The sequence below is a fragment of the Manis pentadactyla genome, chromosome 3, assembly GCF_030020395.1.
Source record: "Manis pentadactyla isolate mManPen7 chromosome 3, mManPen7.hap1, whole genome shotgun sequence".
NCBI lineage: Eukaryota > Metazoa > Chordata > Mammalia > Pholidota > Manidae > Manis > Manis pentadactyla.
Genome location: NC_080021.1, coordinates 449,347 through 474,467, shown reverse-complemented (window position 1 = coordinate 474,467; position 25,121 = coordinate 449,347). Strand labels below are relative to the sequence as shown.

General features: G+C 47.6%; 1 protein-coding gene across 7 annotated transcripts in view; it reads right to left on the bottom strand.

Moving 5' to 3' along the window:
• ARHGAP39 (Rho GTPase activating protein 39) overlaps window positions 1-25,121 on the bottom strand; it is a 152,901-nt gene that overhangs the window by 16,476 nt on the left and 111,304 nt on the right. For 6 of the 7 annotated variants that reach the window (XM_036923060.2, XM_036923056.2, XM_057497607.1 and 3 more), the window contains 2 exons: window positions 5,549-6,908; window positions 3,578-4,139 (listed from right to left, as the gene is read on the bottom strand). In XM_036923060.2, the coding sequence (XP_036778955.1) occupies window positions 3,578-4,139; window positions 5,549-6,908 (1,922 nt within the window). Of the gene's footprint in view, window positions 1-3,577; window positions 4,140-5,548; window positions 6,909-24,425; window positions 24,653-25,121 lie in introns of those variants that run through there. The other variant, XM_057497609.1, reaches the window with a different exon arrangement.

Below are 25,121 nucleotides of genomic sequence, written 5' to 3'. Positions count from 1 at the left end.
AGAAATACCATTTGACCCAGGAATCCCACTTCTAGGAATTTACCCTAAGAATGCAGCAGCCCAGTTTGAAAAAGACAGATGCACCCCTATGTTTACCGCAGGACTATTTACAATGGCCAAGAAATGGAAGCAACCTAAACGTCCATCAGTAGATGAATGGTTAAAGAAGATGTGGTACATATACACACTGGAATATTATTCAGCCATAAGAAGAAAACATATCCTACCATTTGCAATAACATGGATGGAGCTAGAGGGTATTATACTCAGTGAAATAAGCCAGGCAGAGAAAGACAAGTATCAAATGATTTCACTCATCTGTGGAGTATAAGAACAAAGCAAAAACTGAAGGAACAAAACAGCAGCAGACTCACAGAACCCAAGAATGGATTAACAGTTACTAAAGGGAAAGGGACTGCGGAAGATGGGTGGTAAGGGAGGGATAAAGGGGAAAAAGGGGCATTACGATTAGCACACATAATGTAGTGGCGGCAGGGATATGGGGAAGGCAGTATAACACAGAGAAGACCAGTAGTGATTCTATAGCATCTTACTATGCTGATGGACAGTGACTGTAATGGGGTGTGTGGGAGGGACTTGATAATAGGGGAGAGTCTAGTAACTATAATGTTGCTCATGTAATTGTACATTAGTACTACCAAGAAAAAAACTACAGTAAGACACCACCTCACATGTCAGAATGGCTACTACCAAGAAGACAAGAAATAACTAGTTTTGGCAAGGATGTGGAGAAAAGGGAACCCTAGTACACCATGGGATTGCAAATTGGTGCAGCCACTATGGAAAGCTATATGGAGGTTTCTCAAAAAACTAATAATAGAATACCATATGACCCAGCAATTACAGTTCTGATAATATGCCTGAAGAAAATGAAGACAATAATTGGAAAAGATATGTGCACACCTATGTTTATTGTAATATATTTACAATAGCCAAATATGGAAGCAACTGAAGTGTTCATAAATAGATGAATGGATAAAGAAGATGTGGTACATATACACAATGTTATTCAGCCATAAAAAAAAAAGCCTGCCATTTGCAACTACATGGACGGACCTAGAGGGTATTATTATCAGTGAAATAAACCATGTAGAGAAAGACAAATACCATATGATTCCACTTATTTGTGGAACATAAAAGCAAAAGAGAATGAATAAAACACCAGCAGACTCACACTGAGAAGGATTGGTGGTTGCCGTGGGGAAGGGTTGCAGTGTGTGGGGAGGGAGAGGGATAAAGGGGCGCAGAAACAGTCGTAATGTAAGCTGGTCGTGGGGAGGGAAGTGCAGCCTGGAGAATACAGCGAGTAGTTTCATGACATCTTCCTATGCTGACAGACAGTGACTGCACTAGTGGGGGTGAGGATTTAATAATGTGGGGAACTGCTGAACCACTGTGTTGTACACTTGGAACACATGAAAGAATGAAATACGGGATTTGAGTCCGAATGCTCTCGGTCCAGAACCTAGGCTCTGACCTACTCCCCTGCAGTTGCCTTCTTTCTAAACAGACTTCAGCAGGTCCTTTTGTTTTTGGCTTCAAGGTCACCCCTTCTCGAAACCATTACTAGAGGAAGCTGGCTCTACCCACTCTTGAGCTTTCAAGGGTTTGCTATCTGCTTCAGCTTCTTAATATTTCCATTGTCTGCTTGGGACCCACCTTTCTTGGTGTGCCAGGTCAGTCTCCTGCCACTTGTCCACATGCTTCTCGGCTTCCAAAACCATTGTTCTTGCCTTTCCACTCTGTCTTTGTGGGTTTTTCTTTTGTATTGTGATAATATATATGTAACATGAAACTCACCGTCTGAACCGTGTTTAATTGTACGGCTCAGTGGCATTAAGCGCGTTCCTGCTGTGCAGCGACCACCACCAGCATCTGCTCACCGTCCCAGGTGGAAACTCTCGACACTACACAGGGACCCCCCAGTTTCCCCACTTGCAACCCACTACAGCCGCCAGGAAGAGCCTACTTTCTGACCGATTCTGACAACTAGGAACCCCATAAAGGTGGAATCATACAGTATTTGTCTTTTTGTGACTGGCTTATTTCACTCAGCATAATGTCCTCAGGGGTCATCCATGTTGTAGTGTGTGTCAGAATTTCCTTCCTTTTTTAGGCTGAATAATATTCCATATGTTCAGACCACATTTTGGTTTTCTGTTCATCCACCAGTGAACACTTGAACTGCTTCCAGCTCTTTTCTATTGCAAATAGTGCTTTTATGAACATGGGTGTACAAATATCTCTTTGAGACCCTGCTTTCAATTTTTTGGGGTATATACTCAGAAGTGGAATCACTGGGTTCTACAGTAATTCTATGTTTAATTTTTTGAAGAACTGAGGGAGACCCCTTTGCTGTGTTCAGTTATGAGAATCTCCAGGATTCCAGAATCTACCCACTGCAGACGGCTGAAGAGCTGCGTGGTGTCTGCTTGGCACACCTTCCCTGGGGCCACCACTGCCCTGCAGCTGCAGCCCATTGCTCTGTGCACACACTCTGGCCCCCGACACATGGGCTGGGCAAGGCCCTGGCCAGACCAGGTCTTCTGGTCACTCCCACAGAGCATTCTGCGGCCTGTCTGACTGAAGACTGTGTGCAACCATGCTTATGCATGTGTGGTATTTGTATGTGTGTTTCTAGACACTGGTTCTTTGACTGTGTCCTGTGGACACCTACAACTGCTGGGGTGACAGATGGCCTGCTGCATATGCAGGTGCTGCTGTGGACCTGTCCCTGTGCACACTCAGCCTGGCCTCGGGCTCAGGCAGGACACTAGGTCAGCTGCAAAGGCACTGCCCGGCTGGCATGACCTGGGTTCAGACACACCTGACACATGGCCTTTCAGAGCCCCGGGCAGAATCTGTCCCTGCACTCAGCTCCAGGCTGCTGTCAGCAGGTGGCTACCACTACTGGTCCCAACCTTTGACCCCTTGGGGCAGCTCCGGGTCAGCTTATATTGTGGAGTCCCAACGGCCTGCTGGTCTTCCCAGACCCAGTGCTGGGCAAACACACTCTAGTCCCTGAGCTTCTCCCGGCTCTCAGGAGCCGCTCTGTAGGACTCATCTCACCCCCACCCACATAGATGGCCTGAACTGGCTGGGGCAGTCCCCACTCCAGGCAGCAGGATGGCTGCGAGCAGATGCAGGAAGTGCCCCTGGGCTGACTGTGGCCCCCAGGTCTTGCCTCTTTGCCCCTGCCCTTGACAGAGGCCTCAGAGGAGAATGGACACTGGCTGGCAGAGACACAGATGCCACGTATCTCATCCACGCCCCACTACCTGTTGCCCTAAGGCTGGGGACCCTGTGCCATGATACCTGTGGCTCTTCCCAGGGCCTCAGTGCCAAGGAGGGTTCCCCTGAGGACCCCATGTCTCAGTGGAGACCTAGGATGTAGCTTAGGAGACACTTGTGTCTGCTTGGAGGTGCTGCCCTTGTCCCCACATACCTGCTGCCCCCAAGGCGTCACCCGGTGCAGGCCAGGAAGCTCTGACACGGCCCTTACCTGAGTTGGCAGCAGAGCCCAAGGTGCCCAGGGGTCCCATGCAGTGGGCCTTACCTTTGGTGTCATTGACAGGGTCCATGTGCCGGTAAATGTAGCCCTCCAGGTAGGAGTGGAACTTGGGTGTGGGTGGGAAGAAGGCCAGGCAGATGGCCATGAGCTCCCAGCCACGGGCCAGGCTCTCGAGGCGGAAGTTCTCGGTGGTCTGCCGGCACAGCTGGATGTAGAGTTCATCTCGCAGGCCCTGCACACTCCAGCCCTTGGTGGCGACCTCCAAGGCCACGTGCAGTGGGTCCGCCTTGGCGCGCCGGTCACCCATGTACATCTGGATCAGCTTGAAGATCTCGCAGGCCTCCTTCTTCACGTGGCGGTCACTGGTCACAATCATGGGCTTCTTGATGGACTCGCTGCTCCAGGCTAACATGTTGGCAATGGACACCTTCCGCCGGAAGAGGCCCTGTGTGTGCGTGTTGAAGTGCTTGGAGGCCCAGTTTTCTATGTCGGTCTCTGAGGATGGCTTGCGCAGTGTGAATGTGGGGAACACACAGCTGGTGCTGGGCATAACACTGCGGGCTTGCCGGCTGCTGTCAAACTGGGCACAGGAGCCAAGGTCCTCGGACTGAGAGGACAGAAGGGCCCCAACTCAGCCAGCCAGCCAGCAGGGAGGTGTGGCCTCCCCTGCTGCCCAAGCGTGCTGAAGGGGCCAGGCCCAGGGTGGGCTGGGCTGGGTTTCCCACCTTGCGCCTTGCCTTTTTCTGCCCACCCCTTAAACACATGCTAGGATCCTCCTTGTGCAAGGCAGGGCGGGCTCAGAGAGGCTGTTCTTACAGGCTCTCCCCTTCCAGGCCTGCCCCTGGGGCCAAGGTCTAGAGGCCAGCACAGGCATGCAGACAGGGAGCCGTGCGTGTGCTTCATCAGCTCTTGGGCTACTGCAGCCCCAGGCAGTAAGGTTCTGAGTGACCAGCGCCCGACTGTGCTTACATGGGCCTCCCCACACAGGATCCCGGGACCCGTGTGGGTGCCCCACAGGGGATGGCAGGGCACTGACTGCCCCCTGCTGGCCTCGCTGCTGCTGTTTGGCTTCTGCTGGTTCACTGAATTTCCTGCCCTTCCCCCCCATGCTGTGCCCCACTTTCCCTGAGAGAGGCCTTGGGCCGAGGCCCTTCCGAAGGAGGAGTTTGTCTCAAGACCCCCTGGCCTCCCCAACGGCCTCAGTATCTCTGCCCAAGGCCTGTCACTTGGATAACAGCCCTTCCTCGCCTGGCACTCTTAGGGACCTCCTTTGGGGGCTTCTGTCCCCTCTGTCTACAAGGCAGGTCCTTGCTGCTCACTCTCACCCTGTGCCTCCCCAGGCTGACTCTTCCTGTTGGCTATGGACAGAAGTGCTGCTCTGACTGTGCAGCCTAAAGGGCGCTAAGGTGGCCCTGCCCTGGCAGACCCTCAGCCTTGGCTTCATGCAGCAGACTTGTGTGAAAGGTCAGGGGTGAGGAGGTGAGAACCAGGACGTCAGCACATACCAAATCCTGGGGCACCAAGCTCCCAACACACAGTCTGGACAGAAGGCACACACAGACTCAGTGGACATGCCAGGCTGGCCTCTGTTTTGGCTCCAGCTGCAGCACACAGTCTTGGGAGACACCTGGTGCCTGCTGAGCATGTGTCCTGGCCCCAAGGCCAGCTGTCCAGCTTCGCTGCATGCAGGAGTGCAGTTTGGGGAGGACTCTGAGCCGGGGTGCCTGACACTCCCCCTCACAGCTCCTCCCCTGGGAGTCCCTCCCAGGTGGGAGGACAGAGACTCAGGAAGGCGGTGGCTGGGTGGCCACCTGCCCGTGCCCCCTGCCTCTGTGGCTCAGAATCAGGACATGGCCTATGGCCCCCAGGCAGCTTCCCAGGAGCTGGCCGAGACTCATGGGGAACCAAGGAGAGGTAGCCTGCATGCCCGTTAGGGGCTCTGAGGACTGCACTGGGTCTCAGGATCACCACCTGCCCCCACCCCCCCACCAGGCAACCCCAGCCGCATGTCCCTACCTGCGAGGGGTGGAGGTAGGGCTCTGGGGAGGCCAGGTTGGTCTGCACAGAGACGCTTTTCTCCAGCAAGATCTGGGGGAAGGCCAGCCTCTCCAAGGCGCCCCTCTGCCAGTGCCTGCTCTCCTGCTGGGCCAGCGCCTCATCCTCGCTGAAGGCACGCACCACCGGCCCAGGCATGGGCAGTGGCACAGCCCCATCACTCTCGTAGCCTGAGCCGTCCTGCTGGGAGTCCCAGCTGCCCCTCTGTCTCATGTGGAAGTGGGCCTGTTGCGCTTCCCAGGCCAGCCGCGCTTGTGCCAGGAGGGGCTCAGCCACGCCGCGCACCCCATCCACCTCGCCCACCTTGCCCTCCATGTGCTTCGTCAAGCCCAGGGTGGGCCCACATGGGGGCCGCTCCTCCGCCAGGGGCTGCTCACCAAGCAGGTCCCGGTCCCCAGGGCCTTCCGTGGACGAGGTGCTGGGGGCATGGCAGAGAGAGGGGTTCCTGCTCTTCCTCTTGCGTGAGCCTGGGGAGCAGCCTGTTGAGGACATGGTGTCCTGCTGGCTGCACCAGGACATGGCATCATCCTGGGCCTGTGGCAGGGGTGTGGGAGTTTGGGCGGGCCAGAGCCCAGGCCCCTCCATGCTGCTGTAGTCCCCAGACATGACCCCGAGGCGCTGTTCCCGCAGCAGGCAGGGGCTGGGCTGCAGGGAAAGCACACCCCGGCTGGGGGTGGCTGTGTACTTGCTCCGTGAGCCTGAGCGCAGCGTGGGGCTTGGGCTGGCCTGCTCCACGTACACCAGCTGCCGCACGTACTCCTTTCCTGTGGGGCTGTACTCCAGGTTGAGCAGGCGCTCGGGGCCCTTCTGTCGGGTGGCTGCCAGCTGCTGGTAGGGCGAGGCGGAGGCTGGCTTAGGTGATGGCTTGCGGCCTGGAGACCGCTGAGGGGAGCTGGCCTGGTAGCCCCCGCCAGCCTCATACTGCATGTCCATGGGGGGCTCATCATAGATGGGGGCCTGGTACTCCATGGGGGGCTCCTCATACAAGGGAGGCTCATAGGCATAGCGTGGGGAAGAGGGCTGCACATCGCTGGCAGGCTTGCAGGGCTGGGCCAGCAGTGGCGAGCAGCTCCCCAGCTCAGCCCTCTTCAAGAAGGGTGATGGCCTCCGCTCAGGGAACAAGATGGGGCTGTCTGTGTCAGAGGTGAACGTCTGCAGGCTGGGCGAGTGCTGCCCACCTGAGGGTCTGCGGGAGCGGACCCCAGGCTGGCTGTCCAGTGGGTAGCCATTGCCCTGGGGCGAGAGGAAGCTGGGCTCCCTGTCGGCAACTTTGATGAGTATGCGCTCCTTGGTGCCTGAGTTCCACCGGAGTGAGGAGGTCCTGGAAGGGGACAGGCCCAGGTCACCTGGGGGGCACAGGGTACCTGAGGGAGGTCCTGGGCGGGGGGATCACAGGTTACCTGGGGGACATCCAGGGGGTCACAGGTTACCTGGGGGAGGCATGAGTCTGGTTCCACTGCCAACCTAGACCCATTACCCACCTGCCCTGTCCTCAAAGGTGTCTAGAGTCAGGGCCCAAACACCTGGTCATATCTGTGTCCTCACATCCTACAATGCAGAGAGCAGTATGCAGGGCCTGGTACTTGCTGGGGGCTCCCAGTCAATGGCCTATGCACCCCTACTCTCTGACCCCAGGCAGAGCACCCCTCAATACCTCCTGATTCATCCCTGCAGCGTTCCCCTTTAGGGGGTGTTCCAGGGAGCTTCCCCCAGGCACCTACCTGCCCCTGCTGCTGCACATCATGAAACTCCCTACAAGGGCCTCTACAGGGTGTCTGCTCTAGCCCCAGCCTGGCACCAGGTACAGAATTCTTTCTATCATGGAGAGCCGGGGGTGGCCTCTCTGACTTGATTCTGTACAAGTGTTCCCCTGTAGTCCTCCCTCCTGGGCCCAGTGCCAGCCCACGCCCCTGCTGGGCGCACCATGCACACCAGCGTCTGGGCCCTGAATCTCAGCCACACAGGCTCCTGCAAGCTCCACAGAGTCTGATGGCACTCCTGGGGCTCTGCCCTCGAACACAGCGCTCTCCACCTGGAAGGAGGTGATGATGCTGTCCCCCAGTGCTTCCAAAGCCCACAGCAGGCTGGGGGCGCCCAAAGCCCTGGGAGCTGCAGAGCCTGAATCCTGGCCTCTTCACCTAGTGGGAGCCATTGTCCTTGAGTGGCGGGCCTCTTCTGCGCCTTCCTTGGTGGCACTGTGCCTGGGGCACTGCAGGCAGGATATGCGGCCACCACACCCCTTCCCCATGCTCCCTCTGCAAGAGGTCAGCCTGGTGTCCCATAGGTGTGTCTGGCACACCAGGGGCTTCAACTGGAGTCCAGGAGAGATTGGTAGGGCTCACCTCTGCCACCTGCTCTCTCCTTCAGACAATTTCCAGATGCTTTTAGGGATCTTTTGTGTTTTAGTATTCAGCACATTTTCTCAGAGGTTGGGAGTCGCAGCACTTTCGCAATCTGTGGCTTGACATCTTTTATGATTTCTGGAAACTCTTGAACATTAACTTTTCAAATTTTACTTCTATCCCACTTCCTCTCTATTGGGAATCTATTATAGGCCTTTTCATTGTGTGCCATATAGTTCCATTTATTTATTTATTTACTTACTTCTGTCTATCTATCTATCTATCTATCTATCTATCTATCTATCTATCTATCTATCTATCTATCTATCTATCTATCTATCTATTAAGGTATCATTGATACACACTCTTATGAAGGTTTTACAAGAAAAACAATGTGGTTACTACATTCACCCTTATTATCGAGTCCCCCCATACCCCATTGCATTCACTGTCCACCAGTGTAGTGAGATGCCACAGATCCACTATTTGTCTTCTTTGAGCTACACTGTCTTCCCCATGACTCCACACACACCATGTGCACCAACCATGATACCCCTCAATCCCCTTCTCCCTCCCTCCCCACCTGCCCTCCCACACTCCTCCCCTTTGGTAACCGCTAGTCCCTTCTTGGATTCTGTGAGTCTGCTGCTGTTTTGTTTCTTCAGTTTTGCTTCATTGTTATACTCCAGAAACGATGGAAATCATTTAGTACTTGTCTTACTCCGCCTGGCTTATTTCACTGAGCATAATGTCCTCCAGCTCCGTCCATATTGTTGCAAATGGTAGGATTCGTTTCTTTCTTATGGCTGAATAGTATTCCATTGTGTATATGTACCACCTCTTCTTTATCCATTCATCTACTGATGGACACTTAGGTTGCGTCCATTTCTTGGCTATTGTAAATAGTGCTGCAATAAACATAGGGGTGCATATGTCTTTTTGAATATGAGAAGTTGTTTTCTTTGGGTAAATTCCTAGGAGTGGTGTTTTCGTGTCAAATGGAATTTCTATTTTTAGTTTTTTGAGGAACCTCCATATTGCTTTCCACAATGTTTGAACTACTTACATTCCCACCAGCAGTGTAGGAGGGTTCCCCTTTCTCTGCATCCTCCCCAGCATTTGTTGTTGTTTGTCTTTTGGATGTTGGCCACCCTTAACTGGTGTGAGGTGATATCTCACTGTGGTTTTAATTTGCATTTTCCTGGTAATTAGTGATGTGGAGCATCTTTTCATGTGCATGTTATGTGTGCCATATAGTTTTCATGCTGTATTCTGTATTTCTCATCTCCTGGCCTCTCCATACTTCATAATAGATGTTGTCTTCTGATCTACTTCCCAATTTACTAATTTTTAATCTGCTCTTACACTCATCTACTGACTTCTTAGTTTTTGTTATTTTTCAGTTCCAGAATATCAATTTAATTTCTCCCTACCCACTTCTTGTTCTTCCTTTGATATACATTGTTTGTAGAGTACTTTTAGGTTCACAGCAAAAATGAGTGTAAATTAGAGATTTTCCATAAACCTCCTGCCCTGACTCATGCACAGCCTCCCTGGGTACTGACATTCTGCACTATAACAGCACACTTGCTGTGACTGATCGACCTATACTGACACGTCATCACCACCAGAGCCCGTAGTTCACATTAGGGTTCAGTCTGGGTGGTGCACATTCTGTGGGATTGGACAAATGTATAACGACACACATCCACCATCACAGAATCATCCAGTGTTTTCACTGCCCTGAAAATCCTCGTTTTCCCTGTTTATTCTTCCCTCCTCCTCTGCTGTCAACCACTGGTTTTTTGACGTCTCCATGGAAGGCAAACCTGAAGCCAAATCAATGAGGAAATCTTTGGCCTCCAAAGAAGCCAGTCTGAAAAGGCTCCATACTGTATGAGTTCTGAATGTGACTGAGTTGGAATCATACAGGAAGAGCCTTCTCAGATTGGCTTCTTTCACATAGTTTATGCATTTAGGGTTCCTCCATGTCTTTTCATGGCTTCTTAGCTCATAGCTCATTTATTTTTGCCACTGAGTAACAGTCCATCGTCTGGATGGGCCACAGTTCATCTGTCACCTACTAAAGGACATCATGGTTGCCTCCGGATTTTGGTGACTGTGAATAAAGCTGCTATAAAACCCCTGTGCAGGTTTTGATATGGATATAAATTTTCAGCTCCTGTGGGTAAATACCAAGGAGCACAACTGCTGAATCCTACATTAAGAGTATGTTTAATTTTATAAACTGCCAAACTGTCTTCCACAGTGGTGGTCTATTTTGCATCCTACCAGTGATGCATGAGAGTTCCTATTGCTCCACTTCCTCCCTGCTGCCAGTGCTGTGGCTTTCGGGCATTCTGATAGGTGTGTGGTGGCATCTCACTGTTTTGTTGCACTTCTCTGATGACATGATGTAGAACACCTTTCATGTGCTTATCTGCCATCTGTATATATTCTTCGGTGAGGTGTCTGTTTAGGTTTTTGGCCCATTTTAAAATCAGGTTGTTTGCCTTCTTACTGTTGAGTTTTAAGAATTCATTCTCTGTTTTGAGTCACAGTCTTTTACCAGGTGTGTCTTTTCCAAATATTTTCTCCTAGTCCATGGCTTGTCTTCTCCTTCTCTTGACATTGCCGTTCACAGAGCAGAAGTTTGAAATTTAATGAAGTCCAGTTTATCAATTATTTCTTCCACAGATATTGCCATTAATGTTGCCCCCCCCCCCACATTATACATGCTAATCGTAAGGTCCCCTTTCTTTTTCCCTGCCTTTATCCCTCCCTTCCCAACCCTCCTGCCCTGTCCCTATTCCTTTGGTAACCGTTAGTCCATTCTTGGGTTCTATGTTTCTGTTGCTGTTTTGTTCCTTCAGTTTTTCTTTGTTCTTATACTCCACATATGAGTGAAATCATTTGGTACTTGTCTTTCTCTGCCCGGCTTATTTCACTGAGCATAATACCCTCTAGCTCCACCCATGTTGTTGCAAATGGTAGGATTTGTTTTCTTATGGCTGAATAATATTCCATTGTGTATATGTACCACATCTTCTTTATCCATTCATCTATTGATAGACACTTAGGTTGCTTCCATTTCTTGGCTATTGTAAATAATGCTGAAATAAACATAGGGGTGCATCTGTCTTTCAATCTGGGCTGCTGCATTCTTAGGGTAAATTCCTAGAAGTGGAATTCCTGGGTCAATTGGTATTTCTATTTCGAGCTTTTTGAGGAATGTCCATACTGCTTTCCACAATGGTTGAACTAATTTGCATTCCGACCAGAAGTGTAGGAGGGTTCCCCTTTCTCCGCAACCTCACCAACATTTGTTGTTGTTTGTCTTTTGGATGGTAGCCATCCTTACTGGTGTGAGGTGATATCTCATTGTGGTTTTAATTTGCATTTCTCTGATGACAAGCGACGTGGAGCATCTTTTCATGTGTCTGCTTACCATCTGAATTTCTTCTTTGGAGAACTGTCTGTTCAGCTCCTCTGCCCATTTTTTAATTGGATTGTTCATTTTTTGTTCATTGAGGTGCATGAGCTCTTTATATATTTTGGATGTCAACCCTTTATCGGATCTGTCATTTATGAATATATCCTCCCATGCTGTAGGGTAACTTTTTGTTTTATTGATGGTGTCCTTTGCTGTACAGAAGCTTTTCAGCTTGATATAGTCCCACTTGGAAATTTTTGCTTTTGTTTCCCTTGCCCGGGGAGATATGTTCATGCAGTCACTCATGTTTATCTCCAAGAGATTTTTGCCTACGTTTTTTTGTAAGAGTTTTATGGTTTCCTTACTTACATTCAGGTCTTTGATCCATTTTGAATTTACTTTTGTGTACGGGGTTAGACAGTGATTCAGTTTCATTCTCTTACATGTAGCTGTCCAGTTTGGCCAGCACCATCTGTTGAAGAGACTGTCAATTCCTCATTGTATGTCCACGGCTCCTTAACCATATATTAATTGACCATATATGTTTGGGTCAATGTCTGGAGTCTCTATTCTGTTCCACTGGTCTGTGACTCTGTTCTCGTGCCAGTACCAAACTGTCTCGATTACAGTCGTTTCGTAGTAGAGCTTGAAGTTTGGGAGTGAGATCCCCCCCACTTTATTCTTCCTACTCAGGATTGCATTGGCTATTTGGGGTCTTTGGTGTTTCCGTATGAATTTTTGAACTATTTGTTCTAGTTCGTTGAAGAATGTTGTTGGTAATTTGATAGGGATTGCATCAAATCTGTATATTGCTTTGGCCAGGATGGCCATGTTGATGATATTAATTCTTCCTAGCCAGGAGCACGGGATGAGTTTCCATATGTTAGTGACCTCTTTAATTTATCTTAAGAGTGTCTTATAGTTTTCAGGTTAGAGGTCTTTCACTTCCTTGATAAGGTTTATTCCTAAGTATTTTATTCTTTTTGATGCAATTGTGAATGGAATTGTTTCCCTGATTTCTCCTTCTATTAGTTCATTGGTAGTGTATAGGAAAGCTACAGATTTATGTGTGTTAATTTTGTATCCTGCAACTTTGCTGTATTCCGTTATCAGTTCTAGTAGTTTTGTAGTGGAGTCTTCAGGGTTTTTTATGTACAATATCTTGTCACCTGCAAATAGTGACAGTTTAACTTCTTCTTTACCAATCTGGATTCCTTGTATTTCTTTGTATTGTCTAATTGCTGTGGCTAGGACCTTCAGTATTATGTTCAATAACAGTGGGGAGAGTGGGCATCCCTGTCTTGTACCCGATCTCAGAGGAAAAGCTTTCAACTTCTCGCTGTTCAGTATGATGTTGGCTGTGGGTTTATCAAATATGGCCTTCATCATGTTGAGGTACTTGCCCTCTATACACAGTTGGTTGGGAGTTTTTATCATGAATGGATGTTGAATTTTGTTGAATGCTTTTTCAGCATCTATGGAGATGATCATGTGGTTTTTGTCCTTCTTTTTGTTTATGTGGTGAATGATATTGATGGATTTTTGAATGTACCATCCTTGCATCCCTGGGATGAATCCCCTTGGTCATGGTGTATGATCCTTTTGATGTATTTTTGAATTAGGTTTGCTAATATTTTGTTGAGTGTTTTTGCATCTACGTTCATCAGGGATATTGGTCTGTAATTTTCTTTTTTGTTGGGGTCTTTCCCCGGTTTTGGTATTAGGGTGATGTTGGCTTCATAGAATGAGTATGGGAGTATTCCCTCCTCTACTATTTTTTGGAAAACTTTAAGGAGAATGGGTGTAATGTCTTCTCTGTATGTTTGATAAAATTTGGAGGTAAATCTATCTGGCCCCGGGGATTTTTTATTGGGTAGTTTTTTGATTACCGCATCAATTTCTGTGCTGGTAATTGGTTTGTTCAGATTCTGTGTTTCTTCCTTGGTCAGTCTTGGAAGGTTGTATTTTTCTAGGAAGTTGTCCATTTCTTCTAGGTTTTCCAGCTTCTTAGCATATAGGTTTTCATAGTAGTCTCTAATAATTCTTTGTATTTCTGTGGGGTCCGTTGTGATGTTTCCTTTCTTGTTTCTGATTCTGTTGATGTGTGTTGATTATCTTTTTCTCTTAATAAGTCTGGCTAGAGGCTTATCTATTTTTTTAATTTTCTCAAAAAACCATTTATCGGTATCATTGATGTTTTCTACTGTTTTATTCTTCTCAATTTTGTTTATTTCTTCGCTGATACTTACTATTTCCCTCCTTCTGCTGACTTTAGGCCTCATTTGTTCTTCTATTTCCAATTTTGATAATTGTGACGTTAGACTTTTCATTTGGGTTTTTTCTTCCTTCTTTAAATATGCCTGGATTGCTATATACTTTCCTCTTAAGACTGATTTCACTGCGTCTCACAGAAGTTAGGGCTTTGTGTTGTTGTTGTCATTTACTTCCATATATTGCTGGATCTCCATTTTAATTTGGTTGTTGATCCATTGACTATTTAGGAGCATGTTGTAAAGCCTCCATGTGTTTGTGAGCCTTTTTGCTTTCTTGGTACAATTTATTTCTAGTTTTATACCTTTGTGGTCTGAAAAATTGGTTGGTAGAATTTCAGTCTTTTCGAATTCACTGAGGCTCTTTTTGTGGCCTAGTATGTGGTCTATTCTGGAGAATGTTCCATGTGCACTTGAGAAGAATGTGTATCCTGTTGCTTTTGGGTGTAGAGTTCTATAGATGTCTATTAAGTCCATCTGTTCTAGTGTGTTGTTCAGTGCCTCTGTGTCCTTAGTTATTTTCTGTCTGGTGGATCTGTCCTTTGGAGTGAATGGTTTGCTGAAGTCTCTTAAAATGAATGCATTGCATTCTATTTCCTCGTTTTGTTGTGTTAGTATTTGTTTCACATATGCTGGGGCTCTTGTGTTGGGTGCATATATATTTATAATGGCTATATCCAATTGTTGGACTGACCTCTTTATCATTATGTAATGCCCTTCTTTATCTCTTGTTACTTTCTTTGTTTCAAAGTCTATTTTGTCTGATACAAGTACTGCCAACACCTGCTTTTTTCTCCCTATTGTTTGCATGAAATATCTTTTTCCATCCCTTCACTTTTAGTCTGTGCATGTCTTTGGGTTTGAGGTGAGTCTCTTGTAAGCAGCAAATAAATGGGTCTTGTTTTTATATCCATTCAGTGACTGTATGTCTTTTAATTGGTGCATTCAGTCCATTTATGTTTTGGGTGATTATCGATAGGTATGTACTTACTGCCATTTCAGGCCTCAGATTCGTGGTTACCAAAGGTTCCAGGTTACTTTCCTTACTATCTAAGAGTCTAACTTAACTCACTTAGTATGCTGTTACAAACATAATCTAAAGGTTCTTTTCTATTTCTCATCCTTTTTCTTCCTCCTTCATTCTTTATATATTAGGTATCAAATTCTGTACTTTTTGTCTATCCCTTGATTGACTTTGGGGACAGTCAATTTAATTTTGCATTTGCCTCGCAATGAGCTGCTCCACCCTCCCTACCATGATTTTACTACCTCTGGTGGCAGCTATCCAACCCTAGGAACACTTCCATCTATAGCAGTCCCTCCAAAATAGACTGCAGAGATGGTCTGTGGGAGGTAAACTCTCTCAGCTTTTGCTTATCTGGAAATTGTTTAATCCCCCCTTCAAATTTAAATGATAATCTCGCCACATAAAGTAATCTTGGTTCCAGGCCCTTCTGATTCATCGTATTAAATACATCATGCCACTCCCTTCTGGCCTGTAAGGTTTCTGCTGAGAAGTCTGTTCTTAGTCTGATGGGCTTTCCGCTGTATGTGATCTTATTTCTGTCTCTGGCTGCTTTTAACAGTCTGTCCTTATCCTTGATCTTTCCCATTTTAATTACTATGTGTCTTGGTGTTGTTTTCCTTGGGTCCCTGGTATAGGGGGATCTGTGCACCTACATGGCCTGAGAGACTATCTCCTTCCCCAGATTGGGGAAGTTTTCAGCAACTACCTCCTCAAAGACACTTTCATCCCTTTCTCTCTTCTTCTTCTGGTATCCCTATAATGTGAATATTGTTCCGTTTGGATTGGTCACACAGTTCTCTCAATATTCTTTCATTCTTAGAGATCCTTTTTTCTCTGTGCCTCAGCTTCTTTGTATTCCTCTTCTCTAGTTTCTATTTCATTTATTGTCTCCTCCACTGTATCCAACCTGCTTTTAATACCCTCCATCATGCTCTTCAATGATTGGATCTCCGATCTGAATTCACTCCTGAGTTCTTGGATATCTTTCCGTACCTCCATTAGGATGTTGATGATTTTTATTTTGAGCTCCCTTTCAGGAAGAGTCATGAGGTCCATATCATTTAAATCTTTCTCGGGAGTTGTATTAACAATTTTTACTCTGGACCAGATTCCTTTGGCGTTTCATGTTTGTATATGGCGCCCTCTAGTGTCCAGAAGCTCTATTCTGGAGCTGCTCAGCCCCTGAAGCAATGTCGGGGGTCGCAGGGGAGCGGTACTGGTGCCTGTGGGGAGGAAAGAGCTGTTTCCTGCTTCCCGGGTGGCTATGCCTGGCTCCACAGCCTGATTCATTGGGCCGGGCACACAGGCATAAGCATTTGTCCCAGAGCAGCCAGATATGGATCCCTGCTTTCCACAAGCGGCCGGAATCCCAGTCTCCCCAGGAACTCTGCCTGTGTTAACTTTCCAACCTGGTAGTCATGCGAGTCTCATGAAAGCACCATGAAATGTAGGTTTGTGCTCCCAGAGCAGATCTCCGGAGCTAGGTGTTCAGCAGTCCCAGGCATTCCACTCCCTCCCTGCTCGGTTTCTCTTTCTCCCGCCACTGAGCTGGGGTGGGGCAGGGGCTCGGGTCCCCAGGAGCCACAGCTCCCGTACGTCACCCCGTTCGCTGAGGTCCACTCTCTTCTCCAGGTGTGTGCAGTCTGATGCCTCCTCTTTCCTGCTGCTCTCTCAGGATTAGTTGCGCCAATTAAATTTTCTAATTGTATCCAGTTTTAGGAGGAAGCCTCTGTCTCTCCTCTCACGCCGCCATCTTTAATCCAATCTATGTTAGGTGTTTTATTCTGTGCTCTTTTGTGCTTCCTTTGACTGGTTTTGTGGATAGCTGATTTTATTTTTTGCCTTTAGTTAGTATTTAGTGGGTCCGCTTTCTTTGCTGTGATTTTATTTTCTCTGGTGACATCTATTTAGCTTTAGGAGTACTTCCATCTAGCGCAGTCCCTTTAAAATACCCTGTATAGGTGGTTTGTGGGAGGTAAATTCCCTCATCTTTTGCATGTCTGGGAATTGTTTAATCCCTCTTCAAATTTAAAGGATAATCTTGCTGGATACAGTATTCTTGGTTCAAGGCCCTTCTGTTTCATTGCATTAAGTATATTATGCCATTCTCTTCTGGCCTGTGAGGTTTCTGTATTGAAGTCTGATGGGTTTTCCTTTGTAGGTGAGATCTTTTTTCTCTTTCTGGCTGCTTTTAATACCTGTCCTTGTCTTTGATTTTTGCCATTTTAATTATTATATGTCTTGGTGTTGTCCTCCTTGGGTCCCTTGTGTTGGGAGATCTGTGGGCTTCCATGGTCTGAGAGAGTATTTCCTTCCCCAGTTTGGGGAAGTTTTCAGCAATTATTTCTTCAAAGACACTTTCTACCCCTTTTTCTATTCTTCTTCTGGTACCCCTATAATGTGAATATTTTTCCGTTTGGATTGGCGACACAGTTCTCTTTATATTCTTTCATTCCAAGATATCCTTTTATCGCTCTCTGCCTCAGCTTCTCTGTATTCCTGTTCTCTCCATTAACAGTCTCCTGCACCTCATACAGTCTGCTCTTACGTCCTTCCATTGTTTCACTTCTGTTATCTCCCTCCAGACTTCATCCCTTAGCTCTTGCATATTTCTGTGCAGCTCCAACAGCATGGTTGTAACTTTTATTTTGAATTCTTTTTCAGGAAGATTGGTTATATCTATCTCACCAGGCCTTCTCTTGCACGTTTGAGGGATTTTGGACTGGAACAAGATTCTTCTGCCTTTTCAAGGCAATAGAAGAGATCACCAGCGAGTGGTGCATGTGTCAGCTGGGAGAACAAAGTCCCTTCTTGGTTGGTCGCCTTGCCCTTCTCCTCTGTCTGTGCCAGTTAACTGAACACATGAGCAGCATCTGGGTTAATCCCCTTAACTGACATGGATGGGGCAGCCCTCGGGATGTCCTAGGGCACTGCTGGGGGTCACAGGCACACAGCATGTGTTCTGCAAGAACAGCGCCCCTTCGTGCCTTCTGGACTCTGTACCGGCTTTCTGTGCCTGTGCCAGGCAGCTGCATGCAGGGGGCAGCCTCTGGGTCTGTCTCGGTTAGCTGCATGCTGGGAGAAGGCTCTGTGTGGTTGCTGTGGGTGGGGCTGCTCCCCAGCTGGTCCACAGCAATTGGCATGTCAGCCGGTTTACTTGCAGCGCTGGTGGTGGTGGTGGTGGGGAATGAACAGCAGGCTGCTTATCACCGTGAGGAGCTTCGGAGCTGCATTGCCACCCAGGGAGTTAGGACACCTGAAGTTCCTTGAAGTTCTGAGCCTGCTGGGCTGAGTGTGCTGGGATGATTTTGTCCACCTGTTAAACCCTTGTCCCTTTAAGACTTTTAAAGCACCTGCTTTTCTTTTGTCCCAGGGCAGCCGGCTGTGGGGACCTGTTTGCAGTCTCAGTCTTGGATTTTACTTTTCCATTTTTCTAATATCCAGTACACCATGCAATGTGTGTCTGTGCTCCGGGTGCAGATTAGTAGGCCTGGTTATTTAGCAGTCCTGTGCTTCCACTCCCTTCCTGCTCTGATTCTTTTCCTCCCACTGGTGTGCTGTGGTGGGGGGAGTGCTCGGGTCCTGCCAGGTCATGGCTTTGTATCTGACCTTCTACATGAGATGCTGAGTTCTCGCTGATTTAGATGTAGCCTGGCTGTTGTACTGTATCTTCTGGTCTCTCTTTTAGGAATAGTTGTATTTACTGTATCTTCAAAGTATATATGGTTTTGGGAGGAGATTTCTGCTGCCCTACAAATGCCGCCATCTTGAGAAATCCCTTGTTGAGCATTTTTGCATGTGCATGCATGAGAGGTCAGTCTGTAGTTTTCTTTCTTATAATGTCTTTGGTTTTGTAACTAGGGTAATGCTGACCTCATACAATGAATTAGGAAGTATTCCCTCTGCCTCTATCTTCTGAAAGAGATTGTAGATAATTGGTATAATTTCTTCCATAATGTTTGGTAGAATTCACTAGTGAACCCGTCTGTACCTGGGGCTTTTGTTTTGGAATATAATTAATTATTAATTCAATTTCTTTAACAGATATAGGCCTATTCAGGTCTCTTTTTCTTTGTGTGTGAGCTTTGGCAGATTGTCTTTTTAAAAATGGTTCATTTCACCTCAGTTATCAAATTTGTGAGCATAGGGTTGTTCATAGTATTCCTTTATTATCTTTTTAATGTCCATGAAATCTGTAGTAATAGCTTGTCTTTCATTTCTGATATTACTAATTTGTGTCCTCTCTTTTTTCTATATTGATTTATTCTTTCAGTTTCATTGATTTCTTATCTAATTCTTATTTCTTTTCTTCTGCTTAATTTGGATTTAATTTTTCTTTTTCTAGTCTCCCAGAATGGATGCTTGGAAGATTGGTTTTAGATCTTCTTTTCTAATATATACATTCACTGATGTAAATTTCCCTCTACACTGCTTTTGCTGCATCCCACAAATTTTGGTAAGTTGAATTTGTATTTTTATTTAGTTTAAAATATTTAAAAATTTCTCTTGAGATTTTCTCTTTGACCCGTGTGTTATTTAAAATCTGTTGTTTAGTCTCCAAGAATTTTGGAGGGTTTTTCAGCTGTATCTCTGTTAGTAATTTCTATTTTAATTCATTGTGGTCTGACAGCAGAGATGATTTCTATTCTTTTCAACTTGTTAAGGTGTGTTTTATGGCCCAGAATGTGATCTATCTTGGTGAAATTACTTGATTTTTTAAGTTTTATACATATGAATCATATTTATTGAAGTCAGTGTCTGGAAACTCCAAAATACAGATCTCTTGTGAGTCTGTTTCTGTTTTTGTTTTTAACCAGTCCTGGTCATTTTAGACTGAAATTCTGGTGACTGTGTATAAAACTAGAGATATAATTGATAAACTGTAGAGAAAATTTGAGGCTTTGGTTTGCTTTCGTTTTTACAGGCATTTGGGGTGAGGTGAGGGCAAACCACCTGAATCCCATCTGGGATGGAGCTGACTGGAAGTCGGGCTTGCATTTTGAGGGCTGGCCCACTTATGACTCATGCTATTCCTAGGTATAGCCCTTTAGGAGCCCAAGTGGTAACATGGAATGTTAACTAGGGTTCTTCTTTGTAGCTCCTGAACTCTGATGTTTGGACCTCCGCCCGTGGAACCACCCAAAGATCTGCTCAGCTTCTCAGACTCTTTATTGTCCTGAGGGAGAGGCAGTGTCACACAAGTTGGGCTGCACTGATCTCCATACTTTGGCCCTCAAGTCATTGCTCCTTTAATAGATCTCTGATGACTTCATAAATTTTGTCTATTTTGTTCTTGGTGTGGAGGCCGGTCTCAGATAAGTTAATCTACCATTGCAAAAACAGTTCCAAGTGTCTTTAAGAAAGCAGTTGTGTAGTTTAGTCCCTCTGTCTCCATTTTCTGATCATTGCTGGGCCTTAGTGAACAAGGCTATGAGTCCCATAATTGGGGGTGGGTGAAATAGGACTTAGAGGACAAGGGTCAGCCATGTGAGACCAGGGTGAGAATGAAAGAGCCCATGCTAGCTGGGAGACAGCCTGGCTCCAGTGTGTAGGTGGCATGGCCGACTTGGCACAGCCAGGATCAAACCTGCTGCCAATGACAGTGCCCAGCAGCTTGGCCTCACCACCTTAAGGAGTAGTCAGACAGTGGCAGGACGTGGGATGCAGGCTCCCATTCCTGGGAATTCTGCTCCTGGTTACCAGAGGATGTGGGGGAGTAGAGGGTGGTACTGTGCCGGTGCCATCAAACCCTCAGGACTGGCTTTGGAGTATGAGTGTTCTGGGACTGGACTCAAGCCCACTGCTCTCTGTCTGTAGGACTTGGGAAAATCACCAACCCTGACGAAGTCTCCATCTGTTCTTAGCAGATTAAGTAAAATGTGCATGGAATAAAGTTCTGAGCTTAGTACTGACATACAGGAAACCCTCAGGAAGTGAACCATTATTTGTGCACATCTTTTCACTGCTAAGCAGTGACCAGTCCCCATGCCAGGCCCTCCATGGGGGCTGTGATGTAAAGAATGACCCCTGCCTGATGAGGGTGCTGAGGGCTGTGGCCCAACATGGCACCTCATCAGCCTGTCAAGTGAGGGCCATCGATGTCATGCTACAAGACGAGACAGGTGGGAGAGTCAGGCATCCAAAAGCACGCAGGAGGCCTGTTGGTCAGAGGACATATCTATTGTAGGCCCCGAGAGTGGTTACATCTAGTTAGGGCAGATATGGGAGAGAATGAGGCAGGAAGAAAGAAGACTCGTAGTCTTGCCCTCTACCATGCAGACAGCTCCCCTGGGCTGAGGGGCAGAGACTAGTGCTGCAGGACATCTGTGTACCAAGCACCTCCATAGAAGTCTCTCATTTCATCCTCAGGGCAGGTCCAAAGCCCATGCAGGCACCTGAGTCTTGAGTTCTATTTCAAAGATAGGACCACAAGATGGCCCTTGACCATAGACAGCAGACACCCAGCAGCCACATGGGGCCTCAGTCGAGTCTTCTGGTATGATAAGACCTCTCTCTAACCCTGTCCCTCCAGCCTCACCCACGCACTCACTGTACAGGCAGCATCACCTTGTACCTCCACGCCAGGCCCTGTAGGGTCTTTCTGTAGCCCCCTGTCCTGTTTCCCCACCTGACCCCACTGCTCCAGGCTGCTCTCAAGAGCTCTCTCCTAACCCTCACCTCCCATTTCCAGGCTCTGCTGTCCGCTTCTCATCCAGAGACTGTTAAGCGTGTCCCACCGTGGGACCACTGAGTGGCCCAATGGCCCTGCCACTGCAGCTGCCCTTCCACCGGCCACCCTTGCCTGCCCTCAGACCTCTGCTTCTTTTGGCTCCCCAAGGTTATGAAGCCTGTCCTTCTCTCACATGTTCTCTTACTCCCCATCCATTCTGCTGGGGTGGAGCCATCGAGGCAGAGAGATACCATCCATCCTGAAATAAAACTGGACTGATATGGTGGTTCAGTGCACTCCTTCAAAACAGGGAGGGGGAAGGAACTTCCACTGCCCTGGAAAGCTGGAAGTCAGGTGGGCAGGTGTAGGGACAGAGGTTTCCATTCAGCTCAGGCTGTTTTTCCCAAGGCCTGTTTTCAAAAGAATGGAGAGCATTGCACAAAACCAAAGTGGGAGGAAGCACTGCTCTGCATTCACCTCCTCAGGGAAGTGGGTGCTCTGTGCAATGTCTGGAAGGAGCAAGAGAGAAATGGACACCTGGACCTGATGACAGGGGTTGTAAGTGCAATTCAGAGGCATACCATATGAACAAGAGGAATGTGCACCTAAAGTTATGTTTGAAAACAAACTGAACTATCCAGTCTTCCGGCTGTCCTGCAAGCCTTCGGGCCCAGAGATGCCCCTCTGTGCCTGGGCTGGATGGGCTGTTTACTGGGTGTCTCCATCACCACTCCTGGATTAGGGCCACCAGCCCCTACCCTGTGCAGTGTGCAACCTTGTGGGTGGTGTGGGCTGTGCCTGGACAGGCGGCTTCATGCTTTCCTTCCTCTTTACAGACCCTGTTCACAGTGCCTACGGGTGGGATCAGCATCTGTCCCCCAGTCTGTCCATAAATGTTTTCTGCTCTATCTGGTGACTGCATCTACTCCAACAATGTGTTCTCATGTCCAACTCATGGGGTTGGAGGAGGGCTGGGTCATCACAGACCAGGTAGGCACATGAAACTACAGTATGGGGGCCTTTCATTGGCAGCGCGCTAGAGCACTGTTCAATGCATGGGAGACACCGTGTCTGGAGACCTCTGCCCTGCCCATTCAGCCACCCAAATCCTGCATTACTGATGAGGATGAAGAAGCAGAAGGAGGCTACAAAACACACTCTCAGTGACACAGCCACACAGCTGGACCTAGGGGGTCTCAGATACCCTTCCATGTCAACAAACTCATGTTCAACTCTGAACTGTATCAGCAAATGGCCAGAACCCCCTCAGGCATTCAGGTTCCTCCCCAGCACTCCAGGAGGTCTGTGCTGGGAGCAGACAAGACACCCAGAGGCACGACACACTGCCTAGCCCCCCACAACTAGCAGAGGAGGTCCCTGCTCCAGCCTGGACAAATAAATTGGCCAAGGGATGGCTCATGCCCAGCCTGACTGATGCTATGCTGCAGGGTCTCCAGGGGGTCGTCTCTGGAAACTTCCAATACCCAGAAAGGCCAGCCTGGGCCTTCCATCCCTGTAACTAACACCATTTTCCCTACTTTGCCCGGAAAGTACTCTAAGGCATGGCCCAGAAACCTCAGGGAGAATGCACACTGAGGACCCCGAGGGTCTTGCTCCTCTGCAAGGAGCTGAGGGTAGCACCACAGAATCCCAGCTCCTCAAACCGGGCAGTGCCTTCAATGCAATCCCTATCAAAACATGTACAGCATTCTTCAACGAACTAGAAAAATTGTTCTAAAATTCATATGGAATCACAAAAGACCCCGAATAGCCAAAGCAATCCTGAGAAGGAAGAATAAAGTTAGGGGGATTATGATCCCTGACTTCAAGATCTACTACAAAGCCACAGTAATCAAGACAAATTGGTACTGGCACAAGAACAGACCCATAGATCAATGGAACAGAATAGACAGTCCAGATATAAACCTAAACCCAAACATATATGGTCAATTAATATATGATAAAGGAGCCATGGATATAGAATAGGGAAATAACACCCTCTTCAACAACTGGTGTTGGCAAAACTGGACAGCTACATATAAGAGAATGAAACTGGATTAATGTCTAACCCCATACACAAAAGTAAACTCAAAATGGATCAAAGACCTGAATGTAAGTCATAAAACTGTAAAACTCTTAGAAGAAAACACAAACAAAAGTCCCTGGAATATAAACATGAGCAACTTTTCCCTGAATGCATCTCCTTGGGCAAGGGAAAGAAAAGCAAAAATGAACACATGGGACTACATCAAGCTAAAAAGCTTCTGTACAGCAAAGGATACCATCAGCAGAACAAAAAGGCATCCTACAGTATGGGAGAATATATTTGTAAATGACATATCTGACAAGGGGTTAACATCCATAATATATAAAGAACTCACATGCCTCAACAACCAAAAAGGAAATAACCCTATTAAAAAATGGCAGAGTATATGAGCAGACACTTCTCCAAAGAAGAAATTCAAATGGCCAACAGGCACATAAAAAGATACTCCACATCACTAATCATCAGGGAAGTGCAAATTAAAACCACAATGAGGTATCACCTCACAGATGGTTAGCACCGAAAAGACTAAGAACAAATGCTGGCAAGGATGCAGAGAAAGCGGAAACGTCCTACACTGCCGGTGGGAATGTAAGCTAGTTCAACCATTGTGGAAAGCAGTATGAAGGTTCCTTAAAAAACTAAAAATAGAAATACCATTGGACTCGGGAATTCCACTCCTAGGAATTTACCTAAAGAATACAAGTTCTCAGATTCAGAAAGACACATGCAAGAGATTGATCCAAGATGGCGGGGTGAGAGGTAAGAGAGAGAACTCCTGCCAAAACCACATATAGTACGAAAATATAGTTAATACAACTAATCCTAAAACAGCAACAGGAAAGAAGGCTGCACTAGACTGCATACACCTGGAGAACAGAGCAGACCTCATGAAACAGGGTAATGTACCAAAGCCTTGATCCAGCAGGACCCAAGCCCTTCCCCCACCCCAGCTCACCGAGGGGAGGAAGAGAAATGGAGTGGAGAGGGGATGGAAGCCTAGGACTGCTGAACACCCAGCCCTGGAGATCTGCTTTCAAGTACAAACCTACATTGCATGGTGCTCTGGATATTAGTGGGGTTGGAAAGCTAAGAGAGGCGGAATACTTGAGAAACTGAGATTCCATCCATTTGTGGAGGACAGGGATCCACATTTGGCCACTCTGGGAAAAAGGAAAGGCAGTTGGTCTGAGAGGCTTCCTAGCAGTGAGAGGGCTGCTAAAGAAGTGGGGATTGCATGGAGCTTGCTGCATGGGAGAAGGGATAAGTGGACAAAGTGGTCTGGGTGTGTTCTGCCCAGTAGGTTGGGAATTCCAAGGAGCTTCAAATGCTCCATCCCCCTGGCTGACTAATCAGCTCTGAGGCCCCCCACTGTGACGTGCAGCCTGCTGTGCCTTATTCCTGGAAGGCCTTTCATTCCTTGCAAACAGCAGTCACTGTGCTGGCGTCAGGCCAACCTGAGGGAGGCCCCACCTACAACAGCTAGAGACGCCAAGCACAAGGCTTACACGTGTGTGCTCAGCCCACTGGCTCTGACACTGGAAACAGGCACTGCAGCCGGGAAGCAGGCAACAGCTCTTTCCAACCCCTAGGTACCAGTGTCACTGGTCTGTGACCCCCAAACTCACTCCAGGGTCTGAGCAGCCCCAGAGACTAGAGCTTCTGGGCACTAGAGGGTGCCACATACAAATATGAAACGTCAAAGGATCCTGGTTCAGACCAAAATCTCACAACCCCCAGAAAAAGGG